The sequence below is a fragment of the Cynocephalus volans genome, chromosome 6, assembly GCF_027409185.1.
Source record: "Cynocephalus volans isolate mCynVol1 chromosome 6, mCynVol1.pri, whole genome shotgun sequence".
Lineage (NCBI taxonomy): Eukaryota > Metazoa > Chordata > Mammalia > Dermoptera > Cynocephalidae > Cynocephalus > Cynocephalus volans.
In genome coordinates, this window is record NC_084465.1 from 134,840,053 (window position 1) to 134,857,221 (window position 17,169).

A 17,169-nucleotide genomic window follows, 5' to 3' on the forward strand; every position below is an offset into this window, starting at 1 on the left:
AGAGGGAGGATGTTGCGCTGGCCTTTCCTGTTGCATACAAGGGCACTTCCAGAAGCTCACAGAAAAATAGAATTGAAAAATTATGTGAATCTTTCCATGATCTCTTTGAAGTACACTCATGTTTACTGACAGTAATAATAGCTACCATTTGGTTAGCCTATTTAAACCTCTCAACAACCTGAGAAGTGACTTTGAAACAACAGTAAAAATGTTCAGAATTGCTGTACTATATTATTTTGGGGATTCTACTGACTGTATTTGCTTAAATTCTCTTTTCATCTGTAGCTTCCTCACTTTCCCTGGGTTTTCCTGAAGAATCTAGATCTGCCCTGCCCAAAACAATTGCCACTAGCCACCTATGGCTATTTACATTTAAATAAATTAGAATAACATTAAAAATTCATTTCCTCAGGTGCCCGTGGCTCACTCGGGAGAGTGTGGTGCTGATAACACTTCGGATCCCTATATAGGGATGGCCAGTTCGCTCACTTGGGTGAGCGTGCTGCTGACAACAGCAAGTCAAGGGTTAAGATCCCCTTACCGGTCATCGTTTAAGGAAAAGAAAAAAAAAAAAAAATTCATTTCCTTGGTAGCACTAGCTGCTGTTCAAGTGCTCAATAGTCTTATGTGGCTAGTGCCTAGCAGAAAGTTCTACTGGACAGCACTGCTCTAGGTATCTGAAGAAGGATTTTAAGCTACAACTCAAAAGGTAGAAAAGGTGTTGAATTGAAATGTCTTTGTGGGCAGAATATCTTTATATTTTTCTATTTCCAAAATTCCATAGTGCTAAGTTTGTCCAAGTATTTGCGCATGTTTGCTTATTACTGTTAGCAATTAAGACAGAAATGGAATTTGTAATTTTTCATTAAGGAAATTTTACCTTTATCACAAAGATTTTAACCATGAAAGTATGTTTTAATGTCTATAGACAACACAAATAAATTTTACAAGTACTCATCTGCATTTAAGAAGTTCAGTATGAAATTAAGGAGTACATTTTTCATGAACCTAAATCCTTCCTAAAACTTAGATGCCAGCATTAAAGCTTCTCAGGCAATGCAAAAGGACTAAACTTATGTACAACATAGTCTCAAACTGTCAAGAAAAATAATTAGAAATAATTTTTAAAGTTTTAACATATAAAAATAGCAAGAAGTTCCAAATTATGATTTGATTAAGGTCAATAGGTTTATTATTGGGAATGCCATATATTGGAAATATATTCTTAGATTTTTTTGAAAGCTTGTAAGTTGCCATGGGCAAACTAGGCTTCCACTCGAATTTGATATTAAATATCTCTGTACATGTGTAGATGAATAACTTAGACTCCTGTCCCCTGCCGTGATATTATACTGCTGATATTTAACACTCTGTTCTGATCATAAACCTATCATGCACAGAACTATCACATTAAGTTTTGGCATTACTCTTCGTAAGAAAAAGAAGTTTGTTTGTACTAAGCTTTTTCTCTATGCTTTTCTCTTCTGTGTATGTGTGTTTGTGTTTGTGGGTGTGTACAGAGCAAGATTTGAACTTCTTTGTTCTCCACTTTTTCATAAATGTATAGAAGCAATCAGAGAACTCTTAGATCAAAGTGGATTTACAGCAGATGATATCAACAAGGTAATGCTCTTATATTTTTCTTATTTTAGGAGTAGTTTCAGACTTGGAATATAGGAAATAGGTCTTGATACTGAAAGAATATTTTTATGCATTTAAGTATTTGCTGAGCTCGTATGAGTGAATAATGAAAAATGCTTAAGTTTTGATTAGTGGCTCTGGTGAACTCATATATATATATATATATATATATATATATATATATATATACACACACACACACACACACATATAAGTATACATATATATATATAAATATTCAGTTTCCTAGCAAAAAAGAATAATTCTTTTCCAGCATATTTTTTATATGTTAGCAAAGATGGACAGATATTTGAAGGCTTCCTACGTGCCAGGCATTGTTTTAAGTGCTTTATATGTATTAACTCATTGGATACTCATCAACACTCTTTGAGGTAGGCACTATTATTTATCCCTGTTTTATAAGTTAAGGCACCCAGGTACAGAGATCAAGTAACTCCCTGAAGATCACATGTTTCGTAGGTAGGAGAGCCAAGATTCAACTCAGTATCCTTCCCAAGTCTACCCTTAACCAGTATACCATACCACTTTTCTCTACTTGCTTAGGAAAGTATTCTGAGACTTTCAAAAATATTCAAATTCTTTAATGTTTCTTCTCCCCGCCAAAATTATTTCTACTCGTCGAATATACTCTTTTTACAAATTTAAAATATATATGATTCTTTTCATTTTCATTATTAAAGTAATAAGTATTCATATAAGAAAATTCAGAAAATATCAGAAGGCAAACAGTGTTATAGTCAAATTATTTCTAACTAGTCTAATTTATATGCATAGGTTCGTTTGCTAGCTGTAGTTTTATGGAGTTTTTTTAATAACAGTTCTAATTTTGTGTGTACAATTTTTAATTTTACTTTCTTTTATATTATAATAACCAATTCCTTTCGCCATATTACTGTATAGTTTTGGTAAGCACAGTTTTAAATAGATTATTAATATCCTAGAAAAGGAAAGGCACCATAGATTATTTCACTGTTCTGCTGTGGACACCCAGGTTGGGTTTTTTTCCTTTCCTATAACAGAATGATGCCTGTCTTTGGACATTGGCTTTTACCATACTTAGAATTGTTCCTTAGGGTAGATTCCCATAGTAAAATTACTGTCAAGAGTATAAATAGCTTAAGATTATTTTTACCTAAAAATACTTTACAAAAGAATTGAATTAACTAATACTCTCATTAGCAATACATGGGAGTATACATTTTAATATAACCTTGCTGACACTAAGTTTTATCGTTTAAAAGCAAATTTCCAATTGACTATTTAAAAAAAGATATTTTTCACTTTATATATCATTGGTTACTAGAGGATTATTTCTTAAGTGTTCAATTTTGTACTTCCTTGTGAATAAATATTTATTTCATATTGTTTGCCTATTTAATCATTTAAATCTGGTGTGAATACATCCTATAATCAGAATATTAACTGTCATTTACTATAATCTTCTTTTGAGGCATGTACTTTACTGTTTAATTTTGGTTCTGTTGGGGAAGAGGGTATTTGACATACAGAAGTTTCATTTAGTTATCTATTTAAATCTATTGAACTATCACTTTGATTTCTTCAGCTGCTTTGTCCAGATGTATGACAAGTGTTAAATACTACTTTTAACTTGTCTATAGCTTAGAAGTTTTTATATTTTTAACATTTTGGGTATACGCTATGTGACAGAAATAATTTTGAAGGTTTCTTTTGCAATTTAGTTCAATAAGTTTTTTCTTTTTTTTTTTTGACACTTGCAGTGTGCCAGGCATGGTGCTTAGTGCTTGAGTGCTAGGGGGTGGATCATGAAGAATGAGGCAGGTAGTATAAAGCAGTGGTGGAAAGTGAATGCACTCAGAGACAGACCCAACTGCATAGGAAGCCTTGCAGTGCTAATAGTTCCAGACTAGGCACATCGTTTAATTTCCTGACCCATACTTTTCTCATCTATAAGGGGGTGATAACACTTGCCTTGTAAGTAAGTATTATGATTATAACTTACTCTGTAGGTTTGTTCCAAGGATTAAGTGAAATATCATCTATGGCACAGTGTGTGGCATACTGTAGGTGATCACTTAGTTCCCTACCTTCATTCGCTGGTCATGGAGCCCTGACATTTAATTATCACTAACAGTACAACTCCCAGTTGTTTGAACTAAGGTGGAATATTCTTAGGACTAAGAATGTTGTTAAAGATTCCCTCTCCAGGTATTCCTAAAATATAGACTTTTGAGAACTTGAAAATGATTGTCTCTTTTAGTTTGTTGACCCTGCTGCAGTAACAAAACCACCGTCGGATCTCAGTGATTTTCTACAGCAAGCATTTTTTCCTCACTTATGCTGTGTGTGGCAGCTGCAGGTGGCTGTAGGTCTGCTGCTGTGGCTCTGTTCCTCTAGCTTCTCTTTCTAGGACCAGGTTGAAGGAGCTGTCTGAGACAGGCAGTTCTCATGGCAGAGGGAGAGGAGGAAGAAGAGCGCCTACAGAACATGCATGGCTTTTAGAGCTTCTGCTTAGATATGGTGTTCGTCAGTGTGTTCACGTTCAGTGTCATGGCCAGGCCTGACAGTGGGGCAGGGAAATACACTCCACTTACGAAGCCTGGGTGGTGGGTAGGGGTGGGTGATCCTCTTAATGAGAATGGAGAGTGAATGATTAGGATTTACATACATTAAGTCATTCAATCCCCACAAAAGCACCAGGAGGTAGATGCTATTATCTGCCTTTTCAGATGAGGAAACTAAGAGATGTCCAGAGAAATTAAGTAATTTGCTCACAGTCATAAGGCTGGCACGTAAGTGATGGAGCCAGCACTGGAACTCTGGCTCTTTAAGCTTGTGCCCACTCCCTTTCTAATTTTAATATCTGGAGGTCTAGGCTTAGGAGTATCTGGTTTTTATGGAAGAATCCTCAGTTCTTGCTGAGAAGGATAAGTCTGGTTTCTGGTCTTCTGAGAGCAGGGGGCTTCAGGGTTCCTACTCCTCAATATGCAGACTTTCCCTTGTTTTCAGCACCAAGTCCCATCCTGCCCCTGCTATGCGTGGGTATTTAAGTCCCATAACTCTGTGGCTTAACCTCCCTCCCTGAGAAGAGAGAAGGTGCATGGAGTCACCTGTCTGGGTCAGTGGAGGGGTCCCGGAGGGCCAGTCTCTATGTGTGCATTGATAAACCATAATTTATGACCTATTTTTTTATGTTGGATATGTAGGTTATTTTGGTTTATAAACAGCAGTATTTGTGACTTTGTGAATATTCTTAACTTCCTTAGAATAAAATTTAGGAGTAAAATCCAAGATTTTAAGACTTCTAATATTTACTATCAAATTGCTCACCAAAAAACAATTTGCTGTCTGGGTAGATGCGAACTTTCATTGCTAACATTGCAATTTTTAAATTCTCTTTATTACACTTCTCTTTTCAGAGATCTTTAGAATTGTTTTTTTGACTTTTTACCTAAAATCTCATTGTGATTTTGATACAAGTACATTAAGTCTACAAAATAATTTGGGATGATGTAAATAATTTTACAATATTTAGTTTTCCTAGCCAAGAAGTTTGTATCTCTCTCTATTCACATCTTCTTTAACACTTTTTAAAACTATGTGTTTTCTTAATATTTACCATTAAATTATTGCTAAGAGTAGAGTACTATGGGACTTATTGCCATTGTGAATGACATTTTTAAAATACTTTTATTTTCTAATTTGATTTTGCTGATAAATGGATTACCTATTGATTTCGCTTTCTTTAACATTTTGCCACTTTGTGAACTCTTTGAGTTAATGTTTTTTAATGCCTTCTTCTGAATTTCCTAGGCATACATTCAAATTTATTTACTAATTAACCCACAAGTAATTATTGAGCACAGCTGTTCTATGCTAGGCAGGTTCTAGACACCTGGGATACAGTAGTAAATATAACAAAGTCTTCGCCTTCATAGAACTGACATTCTAGTAAGATTATACAGGTAATAAACAGATAAAGAAAATAATTCCCGTTGTGACAAGTTTTATGAAGAAAGTAAAGCAGGAGAAGGACAAGCTAGTGACAGAGGGTGATTTTTCAGGTGAGATTCCCCTCTGAGGAGGTGGCTTTTGATCAGAGACCTGATTGAAGTGAAGGAACAAGCCGTGTGAAAATCTGCTGGTGTTCCCAGCAGAGGAACCATGGGAGCATGTGTCCTGTGTTTGAAGAGCAGCGGGGAGGGAGTGTGGGCAGACCTGAGTCAGCCACGCAGAGAATGGCAAGAGATGAGCTTGGCAGGGGAGCTGGGGACCAGATCACCCTAAGAAGGACTCAGCTGCAGTGTGAAGAGTACACTGTAGTTGCACAGTTGGATTTGGGGATAGAGAGAAATATTTGTTAGCACCTGTATGCTACTTCAAGCCATGAGACTGGTCAAGATCACCCAAGGAGTAAGTAGAGACACAATAGAGAAGAGACCCAGGACAAAGCTCAGGGACTTGGGACAATTACAAGCCAAAAGGGGAACTGGCAGAGGGGATCTAGGACCAGTGAGTGATAAGGAAAACCAGGAAGACAAGAAACAATGTGTCAGTAAGGGAAGGGAAGAGCGACTGTCCTATAGTGCTGGAGGTCCAGTCAGGTGAGGCTTGAGGATTGCCCCTTGGGCATGGCCATGTGCAGTGACTGGTAAGAGCAGTGGGGTGGAGCTGTGGAGATAAACGCCTTGCTGAAGCCAGTTTTATATGGACTAGATGGTAAGACTGTGGAGACAATGAGAACAGACAACTCTCTTAGAAGTTGTGTTCTAAGGGCAGCAGGAAAATGGGTGGCCTGGGAGTGCTGGGAGTGGGTTATGTTATATTGTACATTATGTCTGTACAATACATTCTGTATCTCTCAGTCTTCCTGTCACTGCGGCTAGATTGAGAGATGGGTTTAAGAGTTTAAGTAGTTTCATGTTTAACTCTGTGCTGTAAGACATGCAAGAGCACAAGTGTGATTATAAATGGCAAGTTACCACGAGCTGGTGCGAAGTTCCCAAGAGGTAGTGGGGGGCTTGTCCCAGACAGACAGGAGTGGTCCTCGTCCAAAAGGAACAGCTGCTGTCTATCCACCTGCAGATTACACCATTGAGGGAGGCAAGTCAGCGCTGCTGGAGTTCTGGACCTTTTAAGAGACTCTCTAAATAAGGACTTTATAGTAAAACTTTTTAATGTTTAAATGACAGTAACTAATTTTGAGCTTTTGAAAACAGTATATGGAAAGATAAAACATATCTTGCCTGATATAGTTTACAACTTACTACTTTGCAACCTCTGGTCCAGAAGTTTTGTTTTATTGCTATTTATTTTTATTTGTTTGTTGTTCCCTGTGTTGTCAGATGCTTAAAAACTTAATTAAACACCTTTTTATCTTTTTAAGTGTTCTAGATTAGTGCAAAATGCATGGGTGTTCTCAGTTCCTCAAAAATTCTAAAGATCTTACCTGTAAACCTGTTTTGTCTGAAACTGGTTTTTGAAGTATTTTTGCTAACTTCACAATTTCTCTATTTTTTATTGCTTATGTATTTTATAGATGTATTTCACAAAGATTTCTTAAATTTTTATCAAAACTTTGCATAATGTTCTTAAAAGTTTTAATTTTACGTATCTTTTGATCCTAACTTTGGAAGTTTAAAAAAGTTGTTTAAAACTGGCCAATTTCTCTCTCTTTTTTTTTTCTTTTTTTGAGTTCTTCTGGTTTTCCTTACCAAGATTTGGCAAGTATTTTTCTGTTTTATGGTTTGCTCCACTCCTGACACCACTATCTTGTACCCAAAAATTCTTAGATTTTTTTCAAGTTGTGTTTTTCTGTTCTAATTGTTTTTTTTTTTTTTTTTTTTTTTTCTGATTTTCTCTGTATTTTCTTCTTTTCAGTCTTTTCAGGACATTACTATTTTCTTTTTTTTTTTTTCTTTGTCATTTTTTCGTGACCGGCACTCAGCCAGTGAGTGCACCTGTCAGTCCTATATAGGATCCGAACCCGCGGCGGGAGCGTTGCTGCGCTCCCAGCGCAGCACTCTACCAAGTGCGCCCCGGGCTCGGCCCAGGACATTACTATTTTCTAATTTTTTTTTTTTGAATGCTAATTCATTAATTTTTTTCCTAATTAAAAAACAAAAAACAAAAAACCCTACAGTTATACCTTATTCGTAGCTTTGGTTTTATTCCAGAAGCTTTGATAAACTGTGTTCTCATTTTCTTTATTTTCAGAATTATCTGTGATATTTTTTATTTCCAAGTGGTTAAGGTAGTATTATGGACTGAATATTTGTGTCCTCCTGCACCAATTCGTATGTTCAAGCCCTAACCCCTAGTACGGCTGTATTTGGAAATGAGGCCTCTAAGGAAGTAATTAAGGTTAAATGGAGTCATAAGGGTGGGCTCCTGATCTGATAGAATTTGTGTCCTCATAAGAGACACCAAGAAAGCTGGCTCTTATTGCCTCCCTCACCCACCCAACCCTCCCAACACACAAAGAAAAAGTCATGTGAGGACACAGCAAGATGGTGGCCACCTACAAGCCAAAAGAAGAGGCCTCGGAATGTAACCTACCTTTCTGGCACCTTGACCTTGGACTTCCCAGTGTCCAGAACTGGGAGAAATGTTTCTGTTGTTTAAGCCACCCAGTCTATGGTATTTTGTTGTAGCTACCTGAGCAGACCAATCAGGTGGTTTGAATTTTTTTTTAATAGCAGTTTTGTTTATGAAATACTGTGAAAATTATATTTGAAAGACCTTGGTAAGAAAAGTTACTTATATTTGAAATAGGTACTTTCTAGTAAAATTTAAGTTTCTATAAGAAATCTTATACCGCAGACTAGATTTATTTAAATTAAAGAATTTATTTAAATTAAAACTTACTGGTTACTGTCAGCATTAACAGTAACACATGCTTTGTCCTTTTTGCCCTAAAATGAAAATACCTAAAGCCAAGATTTTCCAGGGTTTTTGTTTTTTTTGTTTTGCACAGTGCCACTTACTATTTGCTAATAAAGATTTTTTGATCTTGAATATGAGAAATTTGAAAAGGCATATTCTAGATTTTTGTTCTCTTGGTATTTACCTTGGATGATGATATATTAGAAAAGACTTTTCTTTTTACTTAATTCAAAACAGACCTTTTGAGGATCTCTGTCAAGGCAAACACACTTTTTTTTTCTAGATCCTTCAGCTGACATTCCTCATTCTTTCGAGAACCTGAAGGTTAATGTAATATTTCTCATCATTTCACACTGACTGTTAAAGAGGCCTAGTTTTCATCAGTTAGTCCTCTTCTCTGCCACACTGAGCTTTGAGAATATCCACAAAAAGACTGTGAAATAAGAAATGGTTATTGATGATTTCCCCTCTTGGGCTGTGTATTTATTCAGTATTCTGAATGCCTATGGAGTCATAAGTGCAAAAATGGATGAATCAGTGTAGAACTTAAGGGATTTATAAAGGAGCAATTTTATATGAAACTCTTCAGAGACAACAGATTTAATTAGGTGCTACCAAGAGCTTAAAATGTAGTTTTATAAAACATCTTTTCCTCGGGAAACTTAATATTCTTCCCATGGGGAAGGCTAAAAATCCTATGGCATTGTTTTCACATAGAGAAATTCGCAATATTTATTTTGTCACAAAATCCTGTAAGATTATTTCAACCTTTCTTTTAAAAGTGTGCAAACAGTACAAAATATTAATATATTTTCTATTCAAACAAATATTTGAGGCTAAGCCTCATGCACAGTATTATATGAGCCATGTATGAAGCTATATTGTATTTTTAAAAATGTGGTAAGATTTTCTCATTTTAAATTTTGTTGTGAGGAAAAAATGTTAAATATGTAGACTATATTAAATTTACATGTTTATATATTTACATGTTTCATAGAACATAAAATAATGTTAAAATATAGGGATTTTTTAATTTTTACAATTACATGTGATAAAGATGACTCAGCCTATTACACTTACTTGTGAGAAACAACCATTCTTCTAAAAGTAAAAAAACTGATCGTTATTTTTAATCTCTAGGTTGTCCTTTGTGGAGGGTCTTCTCGAATCCCAAGGCTACAGCAGCAGATTAAAGATCTTTTCCCGGCTGTTGAACTTCTCAATTCCATCCCTCCTGATGAGGTTATCCCTATTGGTGCAGCTATAGAAGCAGGAATTCTTATTGGGAAAGAAAACCTGTTAGTGGAAGACTCTCTTATGATAGAATGTTCAGCCAAAGATATTTTAGTTAAGGTATGTTTAGCTTTTCTATACTTTTCCATAAAAACAGTACAAATTAATTGCCATAAGTTTTCATACATACTATGATTTTACAATAAAACTTTGTGTACTGGTTAAAATTTTAAAATTAGGTTGGAAAACGAAAATGAACTATAATTTTAATCATAAACTTCTAATATAGATAGAGGTATGTTTCAATATATTTTAAAATAAAGTGGGGTGGGATTAAGGATCATTTCTATTTTCTTCTCTTTGTGTAGTTTCCAGATTATCCACAAAGACTGGGGTAATTTTTTTAATTGTGAAGATAAATGTCAAAGGATATGCATCTTATTTTCCTGCTTACTAGGGAGTGGATGAATCAGGGGTCAGCAGATTCACTGTACTATTTCCATCGGGCACTCCTTTACCAGCTCGAAGACAACACACATTACAAGCCCCTGGAAGTATTTCTTCAGTGTGCCTTGAACTCTATGAGTCTGAGGGGAAAAATTCTGCAAAAGAGGAAACCAAGTTTGCACAGGTGAATATGTAAAATTGGACTATGGTTTAGTCACATGAAACTAAATGTTTAGCTTTCTTCTGGATTAGATTCAGTTTAATGTCTCAATTAATACAGAATGGATATGGGACACCTACCACATTTTTATGAATGGGTCACTTCTACTCATTCATTTTTGAAAGAGGTAAGAAATTGGCAATTTTATTTTGAAAGCGTTATGGGAAAATAAAAACAAAATACAGTTTGTGTTAATACTGCTGCTCTTGGCCCGCCTTGGTAATTAGGTAAGTGGAAGCTAAGGAGAATACATTTTTTGTGTTTGCTAAATGCCAGATGCCTGGTATAGGCAATTTACAAACATAATTTCTAAATGTTGTGAGGTAAGACATTATTATGTGCATTTTATAGGTGATTAAGAAATTGGCTCATGGTAGTAAATAGCCTGTTATTTTCTTGGTCAAGCTAGGATTTCTCCTCATGTTATTTTTATTCCTGAGTCCATGCTCTTTCTATTACACCATGCTTCCTCTGACACCAGATAGGTTTACTTTTTCAAAATACCACATGCATATTTCATACTCTATGATCCTCTGCATCCTTTACAAACAGTGAGGAGGAGCCATGTTATTTACTTAGAAACATGTCCAACTACATGTATGTAAGCCATATTCCAGAAACATAACAGTGGTGGGTTGATAGGTTTGAGGGTAACAGGAAGGCTTTTTGGTTTTTTTTTTTTTTCACTTTTTAAGCTTTATACTGAAGTTTTTACCAACAGCACAGGATATGAGCATCAATTACTTTTATAGTAAAAATAAAATGTGTGTAAATAACAAGAGAATATATGATTGTATTTTTTTTTAAATATACACATTTAAAGAAAAGTCTAGAACCACACTCAGATGTCTAGTTATTTTGAGAATAGGGGTGTTTCTTAGTGACAAAACATATATTTGAGGGGTCTTCAAAAAGTTCATGGAAAAATTCATATTATCTTTTAATTCTATTTATCCATGAGCTTTTTGAAGGTGTGTGTGTGTGTGTGTGTGTGTGTGTGTGTGTGTGTGTGTGTGTGTGTGTGTTTCTCTTTAGCTTGATAATTTATTTTCTAATTCCAACAAAAGAATAATGAAAGCACACACATGCTTGGGCTGCACCTCACACTTACCAACTTGAAATCTGTTGGTGAAGTTTTAAAAGCTCCTCGAGATAATTCTTCTGTGTATATATTAGTATTTCCCATGCACCAGGTTTCTAAGCTCAGATGGCAGTCTTAGCATTCCCTTCGCTGCCCTCTCCCACATTTGTTGCCTTTTCTCTTTATACCCTACTCTGAAACTCCACAGCTGCTGCCACCATATCCTAATGTAAAGATGCCAGAGGAAGAGTTAGTCACATTACAGGAATTCGAAGAGAATCTTTCAGTGTTCCCATCCGTTCTAACTTCCTCATTTTACAAATGAGTAAATCAAGATACTTAGTGACTTGCTGAAGGTCATCCAACTTGATCTTGGCAAAGTGACTTTGAAAAGTCACTGCCAAACTCCAAATTTGGTTTATTGGTATATCTTTCTTTAGGAAACTGAGGGATTTTTATAGTAAATTCATTAACATCTATTACTTAGAAATATAATCTTAATTGTACAAAAAAGATTTCTACATGTTTCTTTTAAATAAGTGATCTTCCAAGTGTATTTAAAATACTTGACTTTTTAAAAGTATATATAGAAGACTTGTGAAAATATAATTTGCATGTTACTGGTAATGGCTTAATTACCAAAAATGAAAAGTAGTCTATTTTCTGAGACAAACAGTACTTCTCAGGAACAATCATTTAAATCTGGAACATGACATTTAAGAGGGACAAATACATTAGTTATCTTATATGCCCTCCTTCTAGAGGAGACATTTTCAGTTAATAAAGCTTAACACCTATTATCTGAATTCTGTTTAAATGGCAGGAGAACTGAAAACTGCCCTATTCTAAAAGGTTTATTTCAGTAATAAGTAAGACTTGGTCCTTAGCAATAATTGATACATCATTTCATATGTCAAAGTACTGAATTGTCTTTGTATTATTTTTGCATAAACAGGTTGTTCTCCAGGATTTAGATAAAAAAGAAAATGGATTACGTGATATATTAGCTGTTCTTACTATGAAAAGGTACAAAGTAAAACTACTTCTGATATTAAGAAAATTCACTTTGAAACTTGACCCTTTTTGTGAGTTTGATTTTTTACCCATAGTTATTCTAGGCAAGTCATTTGTTAAAAACTTACAAAGATTTTATCAGCAAATTATACTTTTTGCCCCGAAAAATTAGTATATTTTATAAAGAAGAGTATATCTCAAGTCACTTACATTCTGAATATTTTATAAACTCTTTATTTTGGGTATAGTCAACCTAAAAAACTGTTCCATGCTAACTAGAGATGTAATTTTTACCAATTTTCATTATAATTTTCTAAGGTTTATATAATTGATAATTGCCCTATGAAAGGGTAATTAATTACTGCTACAGAAAATCTCTAGGAAATAAATTACCAATTAAATTCAATGATTACCATTTCCCTAACAACAGGCCATCCATACCACTATGTATAGCAAGTAAATCCTTTCTGAAAAAACATTAGGGACAACTTACTCCATGAAACATACTTAGCAAGAATATCAAATTCATCAGGGTGGGTTTGCCTTGGCCTGGGCATGAAAACAGCCTGATGCATCTTGAGCTTACATAAAGTCTTAAACTTAAGATGTTTGTCATCATGAGTTTTCAAGGAATACAGCTATTGTCTCTGAGGTCTAGGAGGAAATTTCTAAGAACTACCTAAATATAGCATATGATACTAAATTTAAAGACTTTAAAATTGTGTTTATTCTTTATCTTAATACTCTTTTCAGAAATTAAAATTAACTCTTGTTTACTCAAAGTCCTCAAGTAATTTCTTAAAGACTTCCTGTGTTTATAAAATGAGCTTATGAAATATTATTTATTTTTTGTTTGTTTAGGGATGGATCCTTACATGTGACATGCACAGATCAAGAGTCTGGAAAATGTGAAGCAATCACTATTGAGGTGGCATCTTAGTGTTTTGGAGAAACCAAGAATGTTTTACAAATATAATGTCAACATTATTGGGTCTTGTGTATAAGTGGTGTTTATGTTAAAATACTTTTTCAATGAATTATATAAGCTATGTTTTATTAAACTACAATATATTGCTAAGTATTGCAGTCTTTTTTGTTCTTCATGTAAGTGGGAAATATAAGGAGTATTTTGTCATGAGGCTGTTTAGAATTAAATTGAGTTGGTTGAAGGAAATTTTACTGGAAACTTTACGTGTTTTAAATTTTTTCTGCTTCTATAATTCCCAATTTTAAAAAGTCTTTTATTGAGTCATGTTAGATAATTAACTAAGAGAATACTTAAAAGTCCTTGATATTAATTGAAAAAAATGCAGAACGTTATGCAAAGAAAGATACCATTTTTGTTTTTAAAAAAGTTCATAAGGTCCAGCCGTGGCTCACTTGGGAGAGTGTGGTGCTGATAATACCAAGGCCACCAGTTCAGATCCCTATATGGGGATAGCTGGTTAGCTCACTTGGGAGAGCGTGGTGCTGACAACACCAAGTCAACGGTTAAGATCCCCTTACCAGTCATCTTTAAAAAACAAACAAACAAAAAACTCATAAACTCAACAGCTGTGTATGTATGTGTGTATACAGGTGTGTGTATATCCAAATATGCATCCATCTACACATACACACATATAAAAAAGCCTAGAAGGCTAAACACCGTATTCTTAATGTGGCTTCTTTTCTGGAGGGAAATATGGAGGAGGGGCTTTTACAATTTTGCTTAGTTTGATTTTTTTTCCATCCAACAAACATGTTTTTCTTTTGAAATGAAGTGATATTTTTTTATTTTGAAGAGAAGGCTAGCCATATTCTGTTCATCAGAGAACATTCACTAGAACACAGATATCCTCAGTAGGCTCCCAGTGAAAAAGCTTATTCTCTAAGCAAAACAAGAGAACATATCTGCCTATTTTGGGGGAAGAGCTGGAAGATGAGCAGTGTACAGCAGATCTTGATTTTGTTCTCAAGACAGAATTTTCCATTCATTCCTTGGTTCCCAAAAGAACTGAGAAGATGAAAATACCTTCACTCAGATTAAAAAAATGAAATCTGTGCTGTTTTAATCTATTCAATCTTTATGGTTGTGCCTTATTATTAAAGGTGGTTTTTATGGAGATAGGTTGCAAGACTCTTCTAGAAGTTTCTAAAGATACAGAAACCAAACTTAAATTTTTCTTGATTATTCTGCATCAAATTATTGACAGAACCATGAAGATAATTCAGATGTTTCTAAATCCACAAAGTCTTTAAATACAGAAGCAGTCTCAAAGGTATGCTCTTTTGACTTAGGCTGAGTACTTAGTTACTTCTTAGGATCTTTTCCAAAGTTATAAAAAATTTGAAATAAAATTAATATATGTAATAAGCCATTAAGTGTCCTTAGAAAATAGGAAAATATCAACTGTTAAGTCTAAATGTTTTCAGTTATGCTTTGGAAAAGTGCTGTAGGATTTGGTATTGTTAGCTTTATAAAATAGACCCAAGGTTGGTAAACTGTGGCCAGTGGGTCAAATCTCTCCCATACCTGTTTTTGTAAAGTTGTATTAGAACATAGCCACACTTAATTGTATATGTATTGTCTATGGTTCTTTTCACATTACAATGGCAGAGTTGATAAATTCCCTCTTATCCCCAGGGGAAACGTTCTAAGGCTCCCAGTGGATGCCTGAAACCATGGATAGTAGCAAACCCTATATGAACTATGTTTTTTCCTGTACATACATATCTATGATAAAGTTTAATTTATAAATTAGGCATAGTGAGAGATTAACAACAATAATAAAATAGAACAGTTATAACAATATGCTGCATCACTACTCTTGCACTTTGGGTCCATTATTAAGTACAGTAAGGGTTTCTTGAACGCAGGCACTACAATATCACTACAGTTGATCTGATAACTTAGCTGGCTACTAAGTGACTAGAGGGCAGGAGCATCTACAGTGTAGGCACTCCACAAAGCCATGATTCTCATTGCCAGCAGGACAGAGCGGATGACGTGAGATTTTATCACGCTACTCAGCATAGGGCACAATTTAAAACTTATGAATTGTTTATTTCTGGAATTTCCCACATAATATTTTTGGACTGTGGTTGACCACAGGTAACTAAAATCATGGAAAGTGAAACCGTGGATAAGGAGGGACTACTGTAGTTGCAACAGAGACTATGTAATCCACAAAGCAAGAAATATTTATTTTCTGGCCCTTTACAGGAAAAATTTGTCAACCTCTGAAGTAGATTATTGAAACTTACAGAATAAAATCTTAGAGATGCCTTCAGTTATTTATTTACTTGCTTGTTTGTTATATGATCCTCCCACTGGGAAATAGGCTCCACGAATATAGGGTATTTGTCTTTCTTGTCCACTGTTATGTTCCCAGCACCTGGGAACATAATGATGCCTGGCACACAGGAGATGCACAATAAAAGATTTCTGAGAGTTGAAAAAATGTCCCAGAGAATAATGAGCAAAGGGGAAAGTGGCACAATGCGAGATTAGAGAGACAGGCTTCCAATCACAGGAGGCCCTGCAGGCTGTCAGAACGCTTGGACTAGTTGAGGTGTATTGGGACTTATTTAAAGCAGGAGAAGGGCATGTTCCACCTTAAGTTTTAAGGTCACTTTTTCAACTGCATGGAAAATGAGTTGGAGGGGAGCTACAGTGGAAGTGAAATCAGCTGGGCTTTTGCAGGACTTTAGTTGAGAAATGATGGCCTGGACTAAGGCAATAGCAGTGAAGATGGAAAGAAGAGGACAGAATACTTTGGGGATAGCATTAACACAACTTGCTAATGGAATTAATTTTCAGAACAAGGAGACGGAGAATCAAGACGATACCTAGATTTTCTTGAAAACCTGCGTGGATGACAGTCCAAAGTATTGAGATGAGAAAGGCTGTATGGCTTGGAGTAGAGGGGATGGGGTCTGGAGGCAAAAAACAAGAGTCCTTTTTTTAATACAGATGCTTCTTGACTTATGGTGGGGTTACATCCAATAAACGCGTAAATTGAAAATATAAGCCAAAAATGCATTTAATAACACCCACCAAACATTAGCCTAGCCTAGCCTTAGCCTACCCTACCTTAAATATGCTCAGAACACTTAGCCTACAGTTAGGCAAAATCATCTAACACAAAGCCCACTTTGTGTTGAATATCTCAATTTATTGAATGCTGTAGTGAAAATGAAAAGCAGAATGGTTGGGTACTCGAGGTATGGTTTCTACCGAAAGCTATTGCTTTTGCACCATTGTAAAGTGAAAAAATCGTAAGTAGAACCATCATAAGTTGGGGATCATCGATATGTTCAATTTGAGATGTTTGTGCAGCACCTAAGTGGCTATGTTGATTAGGCTCTGTGGGTATTCAAGTCTGAAATCCAGGCAGAGGTCAGGGCTGGAGACAAAATGTTGGGAATCTTCTGTGTCATAATACAAAGGCATGGTAATTAAGGCAGTCACACAGAGAGAGAGCATAAGAGAAATGTGGTTCCAGGGCCATGCTCTGAGGAACCCCGTTTAGGTTGGAGAGCAGAAAGGGAGCTAAAAGGGGAGTGAAGAGTGACCAGTGAGGTAGGAGGAAAACCAAGAAACAAACTGAGTAGCAATGGATGCCCGTGGTGTTCTGTGAGAGCATGCAGGAGGGACAATGGGTAC

General features: G+C 35.4%; 1 protein-coding gene across 2 annotated transcripts in view; it reads left to right on the plus strand.

The window, feature by feature from the left end:
* HSPA14 (heat shock protein family A (Hsp70) member 14) overlaps window positions 1-13,599 on the plus strand; it is a 30,214-nt gene extending 16,615 nt beyond the window's left edge. The window contains exons 10-14 of one of the 2 annotated variants that reach the window (XM_063100166.1): window positions 1,521-1,623; window positions 9,667-9,879; window positions 10,217-10,390; window positions 12,463-12,533; window positions 13,383-13,599. In XM_063100166.1, the coding sequence (XP_062956236.1) occupies window positions 1,521-1,623; window positions 9,667-9,879; window positions 10,217-10,390; window positions 12,463-12,533; window positions 13,383-13,461 (640 nt within the window). In that variant the 3' untranslated portion in view covers window positions 13,462-13,599. The remainder of the gene's footprint in view (window positions 1-1,520; window positions 1,624-9,666; window positions 9,880-10,216; window positions 10,391-12,462; window positions 12,534-13,382) is intronic. The other variant, XM_063100167.1, reaches the window with a different exon arrangement.
* The last annotated feature ends 3,570 nt before the right edge of the window (window positions 13,600-17,169 follow it).